At 50.0% G+C, this 21,449-nt stretch overlaps 1 protein-coding gene across 12 annotated transcripts in view; it reads left to right on the plus strand.

Moving 5' to 3' along the window:
- The window catches only part of MGMT (O-6-methylguanine-DNA methyltransferase), a 303,204-nt gene that overhangs the window by 216,358 nt on the left and 65,397 nt on the right, over positions 1-21,449 (plus strand). For 11 of the 12 annotated variants that reach the window (XR_013524454.1, XR_013524453.1, XR_013524455.1 and 8 more), the window contains one exon: positions 14,068-14,216. The exons of the other annotated variant lie outside the window; for it this stretch is intronic. Coding sequence is in view for 5 of the 11 variants with exons in the window: in XM_078344099.1 (XP_078200225.1) it covers positions 14,068-14,216 (149 nt within the window). In the remaining 6 variants the exon portion in view is untranslated. The remainder of the gene's footprint in view (positions 1-14,067; positions 14,217-21,449) is intronic. 12 annotated transcript variants of the gene reach the window in all.

Here is a 21,449-nt window from a genome sequence, read left to right on the forward strand (position 1 = left end):
ATATATGCCGTCGAGTGAATAGCGTGTGGGCATGTGGACCTGTCATGACTAGGAGTGACCACGGGCTTCCATTTCAAAGAGGAGAGCCGGAGTGCGTCAGTTCCGCAGACGTGCTCCAGACCCGGGTCTTCGGAGTCAGGCTTTCATTCCATTCCTGGGTCTGTCCCTTATGCGTTTGCTAAGTCGTTATTACATAACCTCAGGACCTCAGTTTCCTATCTTAGAAACAGAGATAATAATACCTCCCCCAGGGTTCTTGGGAGGAATAAATAGAACAGCTGGTAATGACATGCCCGGCACATGTTAGGCACTCAGTAAATAGCAGCTCTGCGGTGTTGTACGAGACTTACCTCGAGCTGTTTTCCTAGAGTGGGTTGGTCCTCAGCTGGCTTCATGTTCCCTGCCCAAGATGCAATGTTGTGTAATGGACATGTGATGTCCAGGCACCATCCCACCTGGGACTTCTGGAGTTGGCCGCCTTGCCTGTGGCTGACCTCAGCTATGCTTGGGAGAGAGTGGGGCCATGAAATCGCATGACACAAAGTCAGTAATCTTGCACCCGTCTCGTCTACTGTCACCAGTGGTTCAGTTCTTCTCTGCCCCTAAACTCTTATGTCCCAGAGCAGGCTTTTGCTTGAGACACAGTTGCTTTTCTTAGGTGTCCTTGGAAAACTCCAGTGGCACCAATCGATCAGGAGCCTGCACTGGCCACCTGCACTGTTGTCTTCTCTTGTGGATGTGGACACTGACTGTCCATGTCTGGCCTGTGCAGGAAGGGGTGAGTTCTCACTTGCTTTCTCCAGAGCCTGCGGGGGCATCCACCCTCAGCTGGGCAGGGCAAGGCCAGGACAGAGGCTTGGAGGAGATCAGAATGGGAAACTGCAAGGTGCGCAGGTTGGCCCAGCAGAGAGAGACCAGAATGCAGAGGATGCTCAGGGCAGGTGGCTGCTGCTCTGGGCTGTGTGCGTCATAGCATTAGCACAACAGACGTGAGCAGTTGACCAGATGCCCCGTTTGAAGCCCATGTCCAGACATGCAGGTGTTGATCTCTGCTTAAAGATTGATCGGGCTTCTTCTCTAGGGTTAGGGAAGAGAACTGTTGAGTAATGCACAGTTGCCTAGCCTCAAAGATCCTTTGAGAAATAGTAGGTACCCTTGTGGAAGTCCCAACAATTTGTTTAGACTATTTAAAAGTTGTATCCTTACAGACATACAAGCACTTTATTTATAAGAAACTAAATTAAGCTGGGAAAGAAGAATGTACCTCTCATATGTGTGTGAAACATTAAAAAGCAGCTGCCTCGGTGGTGGAAAGCATGTGCAACACAGACATAAGGCTATTTGAACTCTTTATTTGCCACATTTACAATATTAATAATAGCGTTTCTAGAAGTTGTCACATCAAGTAAAAGATCTTCATTCCAGGCTGTCTTTGGGGGCCAAATTGAGACTGGATGCATGCATTTAATAAATTGTAGTCTCACGTAGTCATTTTTGTAAATAATTAGTTTCCGTGAAAGAATAAGTTAGCATATTGTATGCATCTAATGTTGCAAATGTACATACGGCAAACTTTGCTATTAATCAACAGTCAAGCACCGCAAGTGGGGCCTCATACATAATGAATTGTGCTTAAGCCTCATGGGCTTCCTGATAGAAAAATAAAAGAAAACACAAGTGCAGTAAGCTTTTGAATAAAATCTAACTAGATTGCCCTGCATCCTGTAATTGTTTTGGAATCTTTAGGGACCTGATCATTCATCTATAGTTTTGGGGTGTTTTTATCTTCATCTGTCAAATAGCAGAGACTTTTAATGATATGTTAAAATGTTGATAAAATACAATTTTCCTTTTAATGATTTGAACATTTAGGGGAAAGTAAATAGGCTTTGTAAGGCTTTCTGGTCTGCCAAGTAGAATATTTAGCTTCGATTGTCTTTTTAAAATATTTTTATTTCATGTATTTTTAAGAATCAATTATTTTTAAAAAGAAAAAAATATATAGTCCTTATGGGGAAGAGTTGAAAATTTACATGAAGTTTTCTCTGTATTTTCGGCGGGTATTTTAAAATACTATAGTAAATACCTTTGTGGTCTTGTTTGCGATCTGACATTAATTTGAGCCCCAGATACTGAGGGCATAGGATGCCCACCGCCCGGAAAGTAACTCGGAACCTAATTTCATTTTAAATGGCCTCTTTCTCCTCACATTGCTGACCTTGGTACATGAACCCCTTGGTGCCTGTGATAGGATCATCAACATAGGATTCGTTTCGAGATGGGTGGAAGATGTAAAAGCAAGGGTGAGATTTATGTCCATCTTTCTTAGGAACCACACAGTAAAAGTGCAGGAAAGATTTGCTGCCTTGACTGCCAGAGGTCCTCGCGCCCTCCTGCAGGGACTCAGGGAATGCTGCCTTCTCCAGGAAGGCCTCTTGTTTACTTCTAGGAAGGGGCTATGCTCAACACTTATTTCCGTGTCTTATGTGATGTCGTTTTGTACAGAATGCATCTTTAAATTAGGCCCTAAAACCAAACACATAGAAGTCAATCAGTAACTCACCTGTAATGAGTGGGAGGCCCTCTTGTACCAGAAAGTTTAAAAGAGATATATGTCACTCATACCTGTCACTGTTTGTTACATAAACTGAAGTGTGCTGCTGATGTTCCATGTGTGTTTACTCACTTTTTCCTTTCACAGTTGAGCACATCTCCTTCTTGGGGTTGCATGAGGACTCACTGAGGTAGCACGTGAATCGCACCGCGTGCCTTCTGTAGCATGTGGATCCCTGCACCGTGTGCCTTCTGTAGCATGCGAATCCCTGCACCGTGTGCCTTCTGTAGCATGCGAATCCCTGCACCGTGTACCATCTGTAGCATGCGAATCACTGCACCGTGTGCCTTCTGTAGCATGCGAATCACTGCACCGTGTGCCTTCTGTATCACGCGAATCCCTGCACCGTGTGCCTTCTGTAGCACGCGGATCCCTGCACCGTGTGCCTTCTGTATCACGCGAATCCCTGCACCGTGTGCCTTCTGTAGCATGTGAATCCCTGCACCGTGTACCATCTGTAGCATGCGAATCCCTGCACCGTGTGCCTTCTGTAGCATGCGAATCCCTGCACCGTGTACCATCTGTAGCATGCGAATCACTGCACCGTGTGCCTTCTGTAGCATGCGAATCACTGCACCGTGTGCCTTCTGTATCACGCGAATCCCTGCACCGTGTGCCTTCTGTAGCACGCGGATCCCTGCACCGTGTGCCTTCTGTATCACGCGAATCCCTGCACCGTGTGCCTTCTGTAGCATGCGAATCCCTGCACCGTGTGCCTTCTGTAGCACGTGGATCACTGCACGGTGTGCCTTCTGTAGCATGCAAATCCCTGCACCGTGTGCCATCTGTATCACGCAAATCCCTGCACCGTGTGCCTTCTGTAGCATGTGAATCCCTGCACCGTGTGCCTTCTGTAGCACGTGGATCACTGCACGGTGTGCCTTCTGTAGCACGTGGATCACTGCACGGTGTGCCTTCTGTAGCACGCGAATCCCTGCACCGTGTGCCTTCTGTAGCACGCGAATCCCTGCACCGTGTGCCTTCTGTAGCATGTGGATCACTGCACGGTGTGCCTTCTGTAGCATGTGAATCACTGCACCGTGTGCCGTCTGTAGCACGTGGATCACTGTACCGTGTGCCGTCTGTAGCACGCGAATCCCTGCACCGTGTGCCTTCTGTAGCATGTGGATCACTGCACCGTGTGCCTTCTGTAGCACGTGAATCACTGCACCGTGTGCCGTCTGTAGCACGCGAATCCCTGCACCGTGTGCCTTCTGTAGCACGCGGATCACTGCACGGTGTGCCTTCTGTAGCACGTGGATCACTGCACGGTGTGCCTTCTGTAGCACGTGAATCACTGCACCGTGTGCCGTCTGTAGCACGTGGATCACTGCACCGTGTGCCGTCTGTAGCACGCAGATCACTGCACCGTGTGCCATCTGTCGCATGTGAATCACTGCACTGTGTGCCATCTGTAGCACGTGAATCATTGCGGGCAGCCGACAGTGCTCGGTCAGTGCCGTCGTCAGCAGCAGCAGCATCAACAACAGCAGCTCAAGTCCAGCGAGGCCGCTGTTGTGTCTGTCGCGAACCCTTCAGAATGCTGCTTTTTTTTTTTATCTTTGCCGCAATTGCACTGTTGAGATCCATGTTGATTACTAACATCTGCACTTTAATTTTTCTGTTTCTACTCAGTTTCCTAAATGACTATAGAATATTCAAACAAATGCATGCACTTCATCAAACGTACATGGTCATAGTTCCCAAACAGCTGTCAGCCACCAGGCAGAGCCACGGAGCAGTGGCTGCCATGTCCCTTCCGAGCCTCCCTCCTCGGGGCCTCCATGGAGCACGAGGGCCATTGGAAGGCAGAAGTGGTGTTTCTGATGTTGACCTGTGTGTTTGACCTTCACCTTGCCTTCCTGTGCAGTGGGCTGTCAGCTCCAGAGGAAGGGACAGCCCTGAGTCAGTATTCTCACCACTAACCACATGCATTTCAGGTCCTTAGTAAGTGCTTGAATGGAATTAAACCACTGAGTTTGGCTGAAATACAGAGTCAAAAGATTTTATCCAGCCTCCCATTTAGAATAAAATGATCTTTATTAAGAGCAGGTAGCACCATTTATTTCTTTACTTCAGTCTTAGCCTCTGAGCTTCCTGCTATAATTAAATGCAGGACAAATCCATCAAACACAAGACATTCTGCTAGAGATCTTCTAGACAGGACATAATTGTGCATGTACCAGTGACACTGAGCAAGAGTCTCCATGATGATGGGTAGTCTTTGGCTGAAGGCACGTTCCTGCATGAGCCCAGGAGTCCACTGCTCTGCACTTGAGTCCCAAGGCCTCCCCCGCCCTCCACGCCAGGTTCTGGAAGCCAGAGGAGGTGAGGTGCTCACTAGCTGGGCTTGGGAAATGTTGCTCGTCACCTGAGTGTCTAAAGTGCTGTGTGTGGCGAGGGCACTAAAAGCTTTTCAGGTATCCACAGGTTTCCATGCAGCCTCCTTCACAGTCTTGTGGAAGCCTTGCATCCTTGAATCCTCTGGAACCTTGCCAGATTCTAGAGGAACTCAGAGAAGCACCTGTCTTTGGAATGAACTCTTTTCTTGCAAGACCGTCCAGTGTCACCAGGTAGCGTTCCAAAACCATGAGACGAAAATGTCATCCATGGAGAGAGAGGGTGGGTGTTCGTGTGACAGGAGAGGCACTGGGCACACAGCACTCCCATCTGGAGTGTCTCATGGTCAGCCCCGTGGTGCCGATGAGTTGTGAGTAACTTATACAGGACTCTTGGCCGGTTTTCTGACATCAAATAGGATTCAAGCCAAGCACATCACAATGTTAATGTCTCTGGGGAGTAGAATTCATTCAGAAATGAGCATTTAGTGATTCTCTACTGCCAGTGGAATCTTAAGGCACCTAAAAATCTGAATTCCCAAATCTCCCAGTTAGCTGGTCCAGTTTTAGTGTTGAGCACATCTGTAACTTGGAAAGAGCCTGGAAGCCATGGTCCCAGGAATACTCACTCTTTCTGTTTTCCAGCTTCCTCATGCCGAGCTGGGCTGACATCAAGACTCACCGAGGCACTGATTTTGGGCAGAGCTTCCCACAGGGGCCTGTCCACCCAGCCCGTGCCCTCCCTCTGAGCCACAGTCCTGGGGCACTTGCTCTCTCTACCATTTGGGGCCAGGTGGGATTCCCACACAGATGAAGGAAGCCCGTGTCCAGCAGGGGCCACTTCCCTTAAACTTGCTCTCTTCACCCCCTGCTTTGCTGCGTCCCAGGTAGGTCACTGCCACTCCTCCTTCATGTTCTTGATAGTATCAGTGTCTGGAAAGGAAGCTTCGTGCAGGTAGGGAGGGCAGTTTTCCCTGGAATCGTTTCTGTGCTCACGTTATGAGTTTGTGCTGGAACATTCCACCCACTTTTCTGTGCCCTGGTTTGAGTTGAAGGGAAGGAGATTTCAATCAAAACAAATCTGCAAAACAGTTCATCACTTGTTTTTCCAGGCCGGAGAAGGGGAATGGGTCCAGGCAGCTTCCCACAGGTGGCAACTCTGGGAGAATGTTACCGGGAACTTCCAATGTGCCAAAGCTCTGGAGATTTTCCCAGGGCAGGTCAGTGCGGTCCGGTTTGATTTTAAGGAACCCCTGGCATTGCCAACAGTTGTGTTTTTCTTGAAGAGATCCTTGAACCAGACCCGCATGGCTCTAGCTTTGCTGTGTTCAGGTGCCTGACGCCCTCCGTTGTCACGTGTTCACACACCCAGCAGAGCTGGGTTTCTTTTTCACCCGCCAGCCACATCCACTCATGCCAAGTCGAAGAAAGCAAAAGGCACCCATGTCATGATATTTGCCTCGGGATTATTCTGTGGGTGACACATGATGTCCTGGGAGAGGCCTGGGGGAGCTGTGATTCTGGTGTGCTCTGGTCATTTCCCCACTGATGCTGGGCAAGGGTCTTGTCTCCTGCAGGCTTCAAGGGATGGGATAGGAAGGGGCCAAGGTTCCAGGTGAGGGTCTTTTCTCCTGCACTGGCTCCAGCTGCCAACCTGAGCTGGAGTCCACGGCAGGACCTGGGGCTGCAGGATTTTGGCTCCTGATCAAAGGTGCTCTCCATCCTGGATGGGGCAGACCACAGGCGCCGGCATTTCAGTGGTGGGTGAGCTGCAGGGCCCCCGGGGAGACTGGGATGTGGGATTTTCATGAGCGTGGGCCGCGGAGCCCATAATTGTTGGTTTTTCAGAGTTCGCCAGCGGGGAAGCCTGAGAAACTCCCCCATGATAAGCGCCGCCGTGAGAGAGGCCGTCACCCCCAGCTCTTCCAGGGACGAGTGCGGCGGGGATGGAGGAGAGGGCAGGGCAGGAGAATAAATTTCATTTTACTGTAGAAATGGAAATTTGTGTCATGGCTTTAAAAATCTGGTTTTATGTGTGTGTTTAATGCCATTCATTTTAAATGTAGTATCATAAATCCTTGCTTCAGAATCAAAGCTGTTTAATTACATTTCACCCATGAATAGTTATCTAATGCCAATAGAGAAAGAGTTAAAAAGGAGAACTACAGAGTAAATCAGAGGTTGAGATCTTTAGCACAAGCATAAAAAATCAATTTAAGATGAATTTTACTACTATAAAAATTCTTCAAATATCCTTTTAAGAGTAGGAAATGCTAGGAAAGCCAGCTCACATTTCAGTTCCCTCAGCAGCGTAAGAGAAGGACGCCTGCGTGGGCAGACCCTGGGAGTGCGGAGCGTACCCCGTTCTGCTCAGGGGTGCTGAGGAAGGCCTCCTAACTCTGGAGTCGGAGCAGTTGCTGGGGGGCACAGAAGCTCCCAGTTCTCGTGGTAGAATGCTCCCTCTCCCACGGTGTACATGCGCTTCCCTGAGAAACCCCATCGCGGGTGTGATGGCCGGCCAGACCCCACTAGTCCTGAAGACTTTGAGGCAGTCCTGAAGCACCCTGACCTTGAGGTGCTCGCCTTGCCAACCAATCTGATGTCCAAGTCTTACCCGGGGGCCCTGCAACTCCCCTACCACTGAAATGGTAACCCCTGAAGTCCACCCATCTCTCCAGGGGAGCACCTTTGCTTGGGAGCCCAAATCCTGCAGCCCCACATGCCACCATGGACACCAGCTGATGATGCCAGCCAGAGTTGGTGCAGAAGACAAGACCCTCACCCAGCACCTTAGCCCCTTCCTGTGCCATCCCTTGAACCCTGCAGGAGATGCCGGCTCAGCTCCTGCTGCAGAAGGTGGCAGGTGCAAGTGGCTTGGTCAGGGGTCTCGTTTCCCGGTTGACGGTCGGGGCCCATGGACCCCATCATGCTTGCTCTTCCAGTGAGGGCCGACAGCAGCTGGCTCTGTGTCACTCGGAAGGGAGCTGGTGCCACCCGTCACTGCACGGTACTTCCACCCCTGTTTGCTGCTTCCTCTGGGGAGCAGGACAGCACAGCGCGTTACATATTTCTCCATCTTTCTTCTTCAGTATCACCAGTACACTGTTTATTTGGTTAGCAAGTAGCAGAGCAAGAATAGAATGCCTGAAGATGTGTGTCTGAAATTCAGTAATATTCAAGCCAAGCAGAAGCTCTTCTTTCCATGGTCAGACCTCACTAACGGGGAAGGAAATGGGGGCAGCGAGAAGATAGCACTTCCATCCCCCAAGGAATCTGAGAGGTCGTTTTGTTGCTCTGCTCAGTAGGCCCGTTCTCTGCCTGCGGAGTGAGCCCAGCTCCCCCCAGGCGTCTTTGTGACAGGGCCAACAGGGTTTCCAGGCAGTGACTTGGGCTGTGGGACCTCAGCCTGTGTATTCAGGGCACTGGGCTGAACGAGGGCCCTGTCTGCGTGAGTTCCCTCGGGCAGGGAGCTGGCTGGGGCAGCAGCTTGAAGAAGGCGAGGGCCTGCTGTGTCTGGGCGCAGTGTCCACGAATCAGCCAACTTTGCTGGCTCTGCTGGGCTAGGTTCTCAGGCTTGACGGCTGGTCTCAGCTGTCCATGGCTGCCGGTCATTCTAGTGAGCTTCCTTCTTTTTCCCTCCAATCTCTGGCTCCTTCCTTAAAGCTGTTAGTATTCCTGTGCTTGGAAACCTCTGACCACCTTCCTGCTCCATCATGAAAATCAGGGTACGGGGCCCTGTGTGCCTCTCACCCAAAGAGGTCTATTTTTAGAAAGACCTGAGGATCTCGGTAGAGACTTTTACACCCACAAAACACTCCAGCCCAGAGACCCAGCCTCTAGCACAGGACAGTGTGTGACACCCAGCCCAAGGTCTTCCATGGCCAACTGCTGTGGGATGATGTGCACATTTGTGCACCTGCAGGACCTCAAAGCGAAGTGACCCTGGACACAGCCTGCACTGGGTCTCTCCCCAGCTTCTCCCCCAGCAATAGGAGGCAGGCACAGCTGCACACGAGAGTGACAACGTGGGTGCAGTTCTCCTTAGCATCTTGCTGCCGCCCGGTGGGCTCACCATGGCGTCACCACGCACTGTAGATGTCGCAGGCACAGGCGCACAACCATGTGTGCCCCTGGGTGTGTCTGCTGTGTTCTGGGGAAATGGAAATGCTACCACAGGCATTGACTCAGGCAGAAGTTCCAGAACTTTACCCAGCCTCCCCGTTGGTGATTGTCTCCTGTTAAAATGTGAGTATCACAGATGGAATGCAGAAGAGGTTCCTGCCGCTGACGTGCTGCTTTCTTTTCGGAGTGGAAGTGCCAGGGTATTTCTGCCCATGGTACACTTTAAGCCAAAGTAATTTGTACATCTTTAACAAACCCAGTACGCAAAAGGCTGTTTAACTAGATGTGTAAGTGGTGGTTATCTTTTATTTCTGCTTTCACTGTGTAAGACAGTAAACCTTTTTAACTGTAAGGAAGGTGTTCAGCTTCCTTTTACCTCTTGCCTCATTATGTACTTTCGACTTTATTCAGATTTGTGCAAGCTTGGTTTTTACCTCACAGGAAAAGCGAGAACTAATCACTCCGGAGGTGATTTGAGCTGTTCGTGTGAAGGTGTGTGAAGAAGTCGTGACCACATCTTTCCTAAACCAGCCTCCAACTCTGAAACAAAGAGAAATGCTGGTCTTTGCAGCCCTGGGGCTGCGGTCCTCTTGGACACCAGCGAGGCAACAGGCCCATCCACACGGGGCCAGAGTGACAGGTCCCCATCCTCACAAGGCCGGGGAGACAGGCCAAACCTACATGGGGCCAGGGCGACAGTCCCATCTGCACAGGGCTGGGGTTGGAACTGAGTCATCCTGGACCCCAGCTTCGTGTTTCACCCCCAGATCTTCCCCACACCACTGCCATGTTCTTACTGCTGCAGCCTTGCTTGAGGGCAGCTGCGGTACCTTCTGGCTTCTGGCCAGGGGCCCCCCACCCCCACCAGTCACACTGTGGAACGAAGTGGCCCTTCCCGTCCTGGCATGCGCAGCCCTTTCCCACCTTCCTGTGAGTCTTGGTCCCCCAGGCCTTCACTCTGCGCCTGTGTTCACACTGCATGTGTTCACTCTGCATTTGTGTTCATACTGTGTTCACTCTGCATCTGTGTTCACTCTGCATCTGTGTTCACACTGCATGTGGTCACTCTGTGTTCACACTGCATGTGTTCACTCTGCATCTGTGTTCACTCTGCATCTGTGTTCACATTGCATGCGTTCACTCTGTGTTCACACTGCATGTGTTCACTGCATCTGTGTTCACTCTGCATCTGTGTTCACACTGCATGTGTTCTCTGCATCTGTGTCCACACTGCATATGTTCACTCTATATTTGTGTTCACACTGCATGTGTTCACTCTGCATCTGTGTTCACACTGTGTTCACTGTGCATCTGTATTCACACTGCATGTGTTCTCTGCATCTGTGTCCACACTGTATGTGTTCACTCTGCATCTGTATTCACTCTGTATGTGTTCACTCTGCATCTGTGTTCACACTGCATGCATTCACTCTGTGTTCACACTGCATGTGTTCACTGCATCTGTGTTCACACTGTGTACACTGCATGTGTTCACACTGTTCGCTCTGCATCTGTGTTCACACTGTTCACACTGCATCTGTGTTCACACTGTGTTCACTCTGCATCTGTGTTCACACTGCATGTGTTCACTCTGCATCTGTGTTCACACTGTGTTCAGTCTGCATCTGTGTTCACACTGCATGTGTTCACTCTGCATCTGTGTTCACACTGTTCACTCTGCATCTGTGTTCACACTGCATGCATTCACTGTTCACACTGCATGTGTTCACTCTGCATCTGTGTTCACACTGTGTACACTACATGTGTTCACACTGCATCTGTGTTCACACTGTGTTCGCTCTGCATCTGTGTTCACACTGTTCACTCTGCATCTGTGTTCACACTGCATGTGTTCACTGTGTTCACTCTGTTCACACTGCATGCATTCACTCTGCATCTGTGTTCACACTGTGTTCACTCTGCATCTGTGTTCACACTGCATGTGTTCACTGTGTTCACTCTGTGTGTTCAGTCTGCATGCGTTCACTCTGCATGCATTCACTCTGCATGCGTTCACTCTGCATCTGTGTTCACTTTGTATCTGTGTTCACACTGCATGCATTCACTGCATCTGTGTTCACACTGTGTACACTCTGTATTGTGTTCACTGCATCTGTGTTCACACTGTACACTCTGTATCTGTGTTCACACTGCATGTGTTCACTCTGCATCTCTGTTCACAGTGCATGCGTTTGCTCTGCATCTGTGTCCACACTGCATGTGTTCACTCTGTATCTGTGTTCACACTGCATGTGTTCACTCTGCATCTGTGTTCACCTGTATGTGTTCACACTGTGTTCACTCTGCATCTGTGTTCACACTGCATGTGTTCTCTGCATGTGTCCACACCGTATGTGTTCACTCTGCATCTATATTCACTCTGTATGTGTTCACTCTGCACCTGTGTTCACACTGTGTTCACTCTGCATCTGTGTTCACACTGTGTTTACTCTGCATCTGTGTTCACAGTGCATGTGTTCACTGCATCTGTGTTCACTGTGTTCACTCTGCGTCTGTGTTCACTCTGTATCTGTTCACACTGCATGTGTTCACTCTGCATCTGTGTTCATACTGTGTTCACACTGCATGTGTTCACACTGCACCTGTGTTCACACTGTGTTCACTGCATGTGTTTACACTGCATGTGTTCACACTGTGTTCACTCTGCATCTGTGTTCACCTGTATGTGTTCACTCTGCACCTGTGTTCACACTGTGTTCACTGCATGTGTTCACACTGCATCTGTTCACACTGTTTACTCTGCATCTGTGTTCACAGTGCATGTGTTCACTGCATCTGTGTTCACTGTGTTCACTCTGCGTCTGTGTTCACACTGTATGTATTCACTCTGCATCTGTGTTCACACTGCACCTGTACACTGTTTACTGCATGTATTCACTCTGCATCTGTGTTCACATTGCATGTGTTCACTCTGCACCTGTGTTCACACTGCATGTGTTCACACTGCATCTGTGTACACTATGTTCACTCTGTATCTGTGTTCACTGCATGTGTTCACTCTGCACCTGTGTTCACTGCATGTGTTCACTCTGCATCTGTGTTTACACTGTGTATCTGTGTTCACACTCCATGTGTTCACTCTGTACCTGTGTTCACACTGTGTTCACGCTGTATCTGTGTTCACACTGCATCTGTTCACTCTGCACCTGTGTTCACTGCATGTGTTCACTCTGCATCTGTGTTCACACTGTCTTCACACTGTATCTGTGTTCACACTGCATGTGTTCACTGCATCTTTGTTCACAGTGTGTTCACATTGCATGTGTTCACTCTGCATCTGTGTTCACACTGCATCCGTGTTCATACTGTCTGTGTTCACTCTGCGTTCATGTTCACTCTGCATCTCTGTTCACACTGTGTGTTCACACTGTTCGTCCTACACCCAGGATGGCTCCGTTGCCTCCTCTCCATGGACCTGCCCCACCGGCCACCCATGCTTTGTATGGACACAGTTAGGGATGGTGCTCCAGCTGTATTGCCTCCTGTGCAGGGCTGCACTTGCAGGCAAATGCAGTCTTTATTTGGACTGTCCTGGGGCAGCACATGTGTGTCCAGGAGAGGCATTCTGTAGATCGCAGTGCAGTCCTCCAAGGGAGCCCAGGAAGGAGGGTGAAGGGCCTGCAGGAGCTGTGGAGTGCAGAGACTGTTTCCACCTTTTCACAGAAGCCTAAGGAGCAGCATTGTCTGCTAAAGGGAACTAGAAAACTTCCACCCTCCAAGTCTGGGACGTCCCGGGGAAGCCTGCCATGTGTCTGGGACCTTGAGAGGCAGGGAAGGAGGGGAGTCATCTGGAGAAATCAGACCCAGTACCAGGGCTTCACAGGAAATAACAATGGGATGTGTCCTGCACTCCTCAGCCCAGGTGGCGGGGGCAAGCCTCCCCTTCAGGGCTGCGTCCTCCATCCCTGGAACAGAACCCCAGAAAATCCACCCCTCCTGGAGATGAATCCTTTCCATGAGGGGCCACCAGATGGAAGCCACAGGAGAATGAGCACCCCAAGCAGAAGCAGCCACGAAACAGTCTGAAGTGACTCCAAGAGGCACAGGTTCAAACTGCAGGAGATGGAAGGGAGGAGAGCAGCCGGAAAGAGCCAAGAGGGCCATGCGGTGCCTCACTTCTGTCATCCCAGCACTTTGGGAGGCCAAGGCAGGTAGATCACCTAAGGTTGGGAGTTCAAGACCAGCCTGGCCAACATGGTGAAATCCTGTCTCTACTAAAAAATACAAAATTACCCAGGCATGGTGGCACATGCCTGTAATCCCAGCTACTTGGGAGGCTGAGGCAGGAGAATTGCTTGAACCCAGGAGATGGAGGTTGCAGTGAGCGAAGATCATACCATTGCACTCCAGCCTGGGCAACAAGAGCAAAGCTCCATCTCACAAAAAAAAAAGCCACCAGGAAGATGTGAGAAAGAAATGAGTAGACACAGGCATGTGAGGCACAGGGCTGCCCCTGAAAGGACAGACTTGCCAGCAAAGGAAACACAAATGAGGCCCTTGGGAGCATGGGAATCAGGACGGAAAGTGAACCCCGAGGAATCCCCTGAACAGCGCAACCATGGAGGAGGCAGGACGCGTGGATGTGGCCTTTCGCTGTTGGGCTGGGGTGGGCTGTGGTGCAGTCTTATGACAGTTGATGTTTCTGGAAAATCTTTTTGATAGTGCTTGATGATTTAGGTGCAGCTGTGCCATCTGAGGGAGTCTTACAAAGGGACACTGTCACTTGGGTTGCTTTGAGCTGTGATGCGGACTCCCAGAGCGCATGTCCTGGAGGCCGAAGGCGGAGCGTGGGTACAGGGCCTCGGGCATCCCCGTCTGGCCAGTCCTCCTTCCTGCCATGCAGGTGATTGAGACATGTGCATGTGAAGCAGCCTCAGGTGTTTGACCGTTTAGAGGCAGTAGGTGTTTGCTTTTGCGATGTGTGGAGGCAGGGCCCAGAGGTTTACTAAGCCCCTGTTCTCACTTTTGCAGTGCCATGGAGGTCCCAGCCCCTGCTGAGGTTCTCAGAGGTCCCGAGCCCCTGAAGCAGTGCGCAGCCTGGCTGAATGCCTATTTCCAGCAGCCAGAGGCCATCGAGGAGCTCCCCGTGCCGGCTCTTCACCACCCCGTTTTCCAGCAAGGTCGGTGACTCAGCCATCTGCGAGGTGTCCTTTTCGGAGTTTGACTTACTCACAATCTCTGACATCACAGCTCACTTTATTGAGTACACCAGCTCGGTATTTTTACATCAGCGAAGCAGAGACAGCATGTGGCCGAGTTGGAGGCACCGGGCTCCACCGCCTCCACCCACTCCAGCGCGGTGTTAGTTTTGGCACAGGGTTGCATAATTCTTGGCAAGGCCATAAAAATGATGCATGCAGATCAACTCTTGACTCTCACTGGCTGAAAGGTTTAAATAGGAACACATCTGAATGGCAGTAAATTTTTCAATAAGGTTATTGTGAGCTAAAAGTACCTGCTTGCCAACAGCACAGAAAAGGAGACTGTGCGTGGACACGCAGCCACTCCCATGCACTCAGTTGGTGACACTTACATCATAGCAGGTAGCAGCCTGAGATCCCCTGGGATGAGTTTTACTTTTAATTTCTCAAACCATAATTAGACATATGCTGTCTTAAGAGATGGCCTGAGAACTTACCTGTATATAGCCTGCTTACAGCTTGTGGTAACCTAAAACATTTCCCAGGTATTTCTTTTAAAGCTTTGGTTTAACTCTGCTCAGTACAGAAGTTAATCACAGCAACTTAAGTCATTCTAGACACATATCAGAAATGTACTTTGCATAGTGATATTTTCATAATCATTTTTGTATAAATGGGTGTATGTTCCTATGTGATGTCTATAGTTTTACCCATGTATATTCTTAAAGGGAAAATTACCTTGAGATTTTAGATGTGGTGAATTTAAAGCAGTTTGGAATTTCAAATGGGATTTGCTGGGTAAGTTTAGTGGTATTCTCATTGCTGCTGTGCTTCTCAGCACAAAACAAACTTGAAAACGGAGGGAAGTTTTCAGGGGAAGCAGGTGGAGAAGCCCCTGAAGGTTGGGCTAATACCCAAGTTCCCTAACAAAGTCAGACAAGCAAACAGATGAAGCCATGAGCGTGTTTTGTGCACAATGAACTGAAGCCATGCAGCTGTAATGAACTGGGCACGGTGCTGTCCTCTGAATCGTCTACAACTGTCTCCAGAAGGGTTCAGTGGGGTCTCTGGGATGGGCGCGTGGGAAGCTAGAGTGGGTGGGCCTTTGCCTGGAACCAAAGACATCCAAGAAGCCTCTCATCATCTGTGCCCACCAGTGGGTCACTGCCAGGACAAAGGCACTGCCAAGCCTTCTGGGCCGCCGCCTGCTAGGGGCCCACCTCTACCCAGCACCAGGAGCCAGCGAGCCAGGCTGACGGTGTGGGGGACCTGCTTACTGTGCACGTGACAGGCCGGGCACAGGGCAGGCTGTTGCTGCATGCGCAAGGAAGTCAGAGATTGGTTTTGTTTGTTAAAGTTGGGCTTGGGGATCTTAGAGTGGGGAACTCTTCTCTGTACAACCTCTGTTTGCCAGGAGGAGCCTGCTAGGAGGAGCAAGGCTGCAGAACTGCCCAGCAGGCTTTTTTCCTCCTCAAACCTGAGCTGCAGTGTAAGCGCTCAGGACAGAAGAGTTCTCTGGTAGAACCAGGCCAGGAGGTTTCTGTGTAATCGGATGGAGGCTGGGAGAACGAGCCCGCAAACTCCTGAAAGTCACCTGAGGCTTGTTGTATAACATCATGAAAAACTTAAAGGGAAAAGTTGCATGAAAATCCTGAGTGTTCTCCAGGTCATATAGTGGTCCTGCCCGTGGGGCTAGACCCTGCTGGCCTGGTCTCACCAGGGTCCAGACAGCAATATGCGCACAGGCAGGCCAGGAAGAACCGCAGGAGGTTCTTCCGCAGCAGTGACAGGTACTCCGGGACAGGGGTGGCCAGCAAGGAGGGTGTCACTAGGAGTAATCAGTCCCCAAACCACCCCCGCAAGCGCTGAGCCCCAGTGAGCCTCTCCGCCCTTACTTCTGCCCACGGCAGTGTTTGCTGCTCCTAGACCCGAGGACAGACGCACGCCTGGGGCTCCTCGGTCAAGCCCCTACTGCTTAAAGAGAGTTGGGATTGGCTGCGCTTACCCCTGCCTCCCTGACTTTCAGCCCACAACAGGCCAGGCTGCTTCCTGGGCCGGCAGGTCATGATAGGTCTTGGTGACCAGGAAGACCTCAAAGTAGCCACTAGGATACTGAGAAAGGCTGTCTGGCTACCCCACGGCCCCGCCCCTCTTGGAAAGCCCTACAGTGCAGTACCTCCAGCTGGGATGAGGTCCACTTCAGCAAAGTTCTGGGGTGGGAGTGTGCCAGCCTCTCACATCCTTCTCTCGGTGTTCCGGGAACTCTGAGGCTGGCTGTAGGCCCAGGGTGCTGAGCTCCGGGGTCTTCTCTCTGGGGTGGGGGCTGGAGTCCCCTGCACCAGGTCTGCCTGCAATGGTTAGTGGTTGCGGTGGGGGCTGCGAGTCCCCTCCACAGCATGTGCAAGCCAGGTCTTTAACATCTAGCTCAACCATTGACTCCTGGGCAGGGGCCAGTGTGCAGATTTTACTGTTTGAAGAAGGGGAGGTGGATGGTGGATGGTTGCTAACAGGGAGTTAGTTGGTTCTCCCAGACGTGGATGTGCTCCTTTCTGTCCGGATGAGTTTGGTTTGGTCTCTGTCCAGTTGGTATCTCATAACACCAGTGAAATCAACAGTGAGGGGGTAGGTCTTTAGGGGAAAAGTCTTCCGACCTCTCAGAGCCCTGTGGAAGCTGTGGAGTCATAGAAATCAACTTGCTTTGCTGACTGAGAGGAACGGGTCCATTGTAACGTGGAATGAATGTTTCCTTGGCCAATTCCCTTTTCTGTGCATGTTAATTTTTGTATATGTTTAACATACTTTTTGCATATCATTTTTCACCATATTCCCACTTCTGAGATTTAGACCAGGTTTATCTATTTCAATCTGTTCTTTAAAATGAGATTGTATTTGAGCTCAACCTTGAGCTCCAACACATCCACCCTTTCTTTCTGAAGCCCCGGCTTGTCAAAGTCCGGGCCGCACAGTACCAAGCTCTCGCCCCATCCCCAGGCCTGTCCTGCCACACGAAGACCCTCTCTCCTGCACACCGCCTCTTCACCGTACCACCTCGCCTTTCCAGGATTTCTCTCTGCAATGAACATGCTTTTCTTGATTTTTTTTTTTAAGGCTAACCACAAAAATATGCATTATGTTGAACCATATGAAATTGCTATTTTTGAGGTTAAAACTTAATCAAATACTAAAAATTTCAGGTGGTTCAACTTCTTATCTTGGGGAATTTCCAAAGACAGAAAGACAGGTTAGTAACTAGGTGGCTGTCGGGGCATGTCTGCCAAGGGACAGTGAAGCTGCCTTTTCCGACCAGGTGTCTGGAGGTCCCCGGGGCTGCCTCATTGTGAGGTCAAGACAGGTAGGATTTCCCAGTGGGAGGCCCGGCAGCTCTGGAAGGAAGCCTCCTTGTCCTGCTGCACAGATGAGGGGCAGAGCTGACCTGTCCAATGAACCGTATTCTGATTTCCCTTGAGTGCTGTTTAAGTCAGCTCATTTCCTAAAATGAAATTAGTCAAAGTTGTCTTGGTTTTGGGTTTTTTGGCTTTTTTGGTTTGCTTTTCTGGTGTTCTTTAAAGTGTCAACAAAATCCATTTGCTAGCTACTCTGTGACCGAGAGCTCGCATCTTGTCACCCAGCACAGCTTTTCAGGGAGGTCATTTTTCCCCCATAAGCCTCTCACAAGGGTCAGCTTTGTATTTATTTCTCATTCATTTTTCCTCAAGAAATACTTAATGAAGCCATTATTTTTGAAATACAGTCTTACTTTTTTCTTTTATAATGAAATATCAGTTAAACTTTTCTCTGAACACTCCCTGATTTCTGCGTGTTTATTTATTTAAGATGCCTCCTGGAGAAGCCGTAGAGGTCAGCAGCCAGCTCAGTTAGAACAAGAAATTCTTTCCACCCTGGTTTGCCAAAAGTCGCTTTTTATAATGAGTTCAAGAAAAGCAGACCTGCAGAGAGTGAGGATGGACTTTCAGATACAGAACCCTCTTGGACATGTCCTCCGGTCCCTGAGCCTCCCACCCACCGAGACCCGGCCAGCAGGTGTGGCTGACCCCGGGCTGCTGAGGGAGGGCCTGTGGCCGGGGCCTTTCTGCTCCTGCCACGGTGGGACCAGGCTCGGGGCTGCCCACAAGAGGCTGTGGGAAACCTAGCGGGGACCTTGGCCTTCTCACAGATGAAGGCTTTCAACAGACGAGTTCTGAGTTTTCTTTGTAAAGTGACTGCAATGTTCCCTTTTAAATGAAATATTTAACACTTTAATAATTCCTTCGTCACAGCTATTGGCTTACAGCTATGAAATCCAGTTGCATGACAGCAGTAAAATCTCCATTTTTTCATACCTGCTGTTAGAAGTAAGTTTCTGTAACTTCTATTTAACTTCTGTTACAGAGTCTCAGAAAAGATTCATGGTTTTGTATTTTTGTGTCTCCATTGAACTCCTCATTTCAAAAGAGCCTCTAACAGAAGCCCTGCCCCAGAGTTAAGGGAAAGGCCCTTCAGGGTGAGCTCACCGTGTTCCCACCGTGCCCTGTAAGATGGTCCCTCTTTGCTGGTGCTTCCAGTGGGGACCGCATGAGTCCTGGAAGGCGCACGTCCCAGGAGAGGATGGTGAGGGAGGGGAGGAGAGGAGAGCAGCAGCGTTACCCGGGTCCTCACCGGAGCCAGCCCTGTAAGATTAGAAATCCTTCTTGTAGAGCCAAGCAAAGGCTCATCCAGCCCCTACCACCCCATTCTGCTTCCTTCTCACATCCGGGAAAAAGCCTGCCCCTGATGGGCGCCCAAGCAGGCAGTTTTCCTGGAAAGAGGCACGTTAGCGTTCCTCACCCGAAGGACCCAGGGCCCGTTTTGGTGTTCTTAAGCTGTGCCTTATCAGGTGTGTTCCAGCCTGAGTTTTTCTGCAGCTAAGAGGGCATGTTTTTCTTGTGGCTTCCACATAGATCATGGCAGCATGCAGGCTTTGTCCTTTCAGGCACTTTGTACCAATACTTTCCATGAACTTAAAAAAAAATAACCAATTAGAAGAGAATAAAGTAGGAGCTGCATTTGCAGCACTGCTCTCCTTGATTTGGAATGAGGGCTCCTAGACGTGACTGACCGTGCTCAGATTTGACCTGGTGGATGGTTTGTAAACCTCCTTCCGATGCCCGTTTATTGATTAGAGGCTAACAGCACCGCACTTAAGTGGAAAGAAACAGCTGGTGAAAATGTAAGTCTCTCAGCCTTAGAGCTGTTGTGCTCCTTTTCTGGGACAGCAAATGTAGAAATCAAAGTCTATGGTCTTCTGGAACCTTCGCTGGGAAAAGTGAAAAGAAGGCCCAATCTGCAGCTGAGAGGGGGTGGCAGGCCCACAGATTTCCAGGTGGCCGGTGGGATTGTTGGGTGTCTGCAGTGAGTACCAGGGGCCACGACCAGGACCGCTCATCATTTCTACCGCGGAGAGGAAAGCCCAGTGCATTTCTGTGATCCAGAAACTTGACACACAGAGAGAAGCTGGAATGTTTAAAAACAAAATAGGCCAGGGATCAGTGAAAGTAAAGGAGTGTATAATACAAGGGTAGAGGGAGCGCTGGTGGGGACAGAGGTGAGGAGGGGTCTTCTGCTCTGGGGACTTTTACTTATACCAGCCCAGCCCCAAGGAACCTATCCCCTTGTGGGTGCAGAAGACCAGATCCCCACTGATGGCCTTCCCTTTCAGAGCTGCCTGGAGGCGCATGCCACTAGTTCCCAGGGTCTCACCTGCCAGCACACGGCCTGGCTTTCGTGGGAAGCCCCCACTGATGTGGTTCCCATCACCTGTCCTGGCTCATGTTTATAGCTACATCACCTCCAGCCCCTCAGCAGAACAAGAATGTCAGATAATCCAGAATGTTGTTGAAGGCCACTCCAGATTGGGGGCTCCCAGCCCCCAGCATCTAAAAGCCTCATTTCAGCAGGGCATGGCCACAGAGCCCCAAGGCACCCCCACAGAGCCCCCAGGCACCCAAGCTCTCCTGGTTTGCCTGGGCTCCGCCTGCTTGGACTGCCCCTGTGGACTGCCTGTCCAGGCCAGCGCAGTAACAGTGGAGCACGTCACTCTCAGCTTCTGAGCTGGACTGACCAGCTACACTCCGGCATGTTGGTGAATTTCATGGACCAAAGAACCTGAGGTTCAGATTGTGTCTTAGTTCATTTTCTCGTGTTTTATTATGCAGTTTCCTACCTAGCAGTTGTCATGAGGACTTTCTTATTCTTTATACTGTGAACAACATCTTGGGCTAGGAGATAGTTTTTAAACTTTCAACTGTGATTTATTCAAGTGAGTCCCTTTTTCAAGTGACCCTTAGATCTTAATTCATCCAGTGGTGTTGGAGGGAGTGTGTATCAGAATCCTCTAGAAATCTCATTCATAATATTCTACCTGCAAATGTTTATACTTCTTACCCTTCCCCAGGATACACTGAAACCTTAGCATGGGCAGACCCATGCTCATGCCCCGTTTCTGAGAATTGTCGTTCTAAAGGAATTTATCAAAACGGATGCAGCTCTTATGAATGCTTCTGCTGTGTGCTTTACTCTATACTAAGCCTGACATTCTCATTTAATAACTATTTTTGTTTGAGACTTAAAAACTGTGTCATGTCCCTTGAAGGAGTGTTTTGCTGTTGAGGAAATGCCACTCTTCTCCTAGGAAAGGGGCTCGGCTCCTGGTCTGCTGGCGGTGACTGGAACAGAACCACGGCCTGCTGAATCCCAGGAAACTCAGGGTGTCTGTGTGCCAGGAGCTCTCTGACTAATCAGCAATACCACAGTGCCTGTAACAGAAGCATAGTTGGGTGACAGTTTCGTCCTGAATGTAAGAGGTTTCCATGAGTCAGGGTAAAAGGAAGCAGCCTTCACTCATGGCTGCTGGGCCACACAGAGCATTTACTAAGCCTGAGAGGTAACCAAGAGGACTGTTTGAAAGTCAACCACTTTCTTTTTTTTTTTTTTTTTTTTTTAAGATGGAGTTTTACTCTGTCACCCAGGCTGGAGTGCAGTGGGGCAATCTCAGCTCACTGCACCCTCTGCTTCCCAGGTTCAAGTGATTCTCCTGCCTCAGCCTCCCGAGTAGCTGGGATTACAGGCACTCGCCACCACACTCAGCTAATTTTTTTGTATTTTTAGTAGAGACAGGGGTTTCACCATGTTGGCCAGGCTGGTCTTGAACTCCTGACCTCAGGTGATCCACCCGCC

Source organism: Callithrix jacchus, chromosome 12 (assembly GCF_049354715.1).
Source record: "Callithrix jacchus isolate 240 chromosome 12, calJac240_pri, whole genome shotgun sequence".
Classification (NCBI taxonomy): domain Eukaryota; kingdom Metazoa; phylum Chordata; class Mammalia; order Primates; family Cebidae; genus Callithrix; species Callithrix jacchus.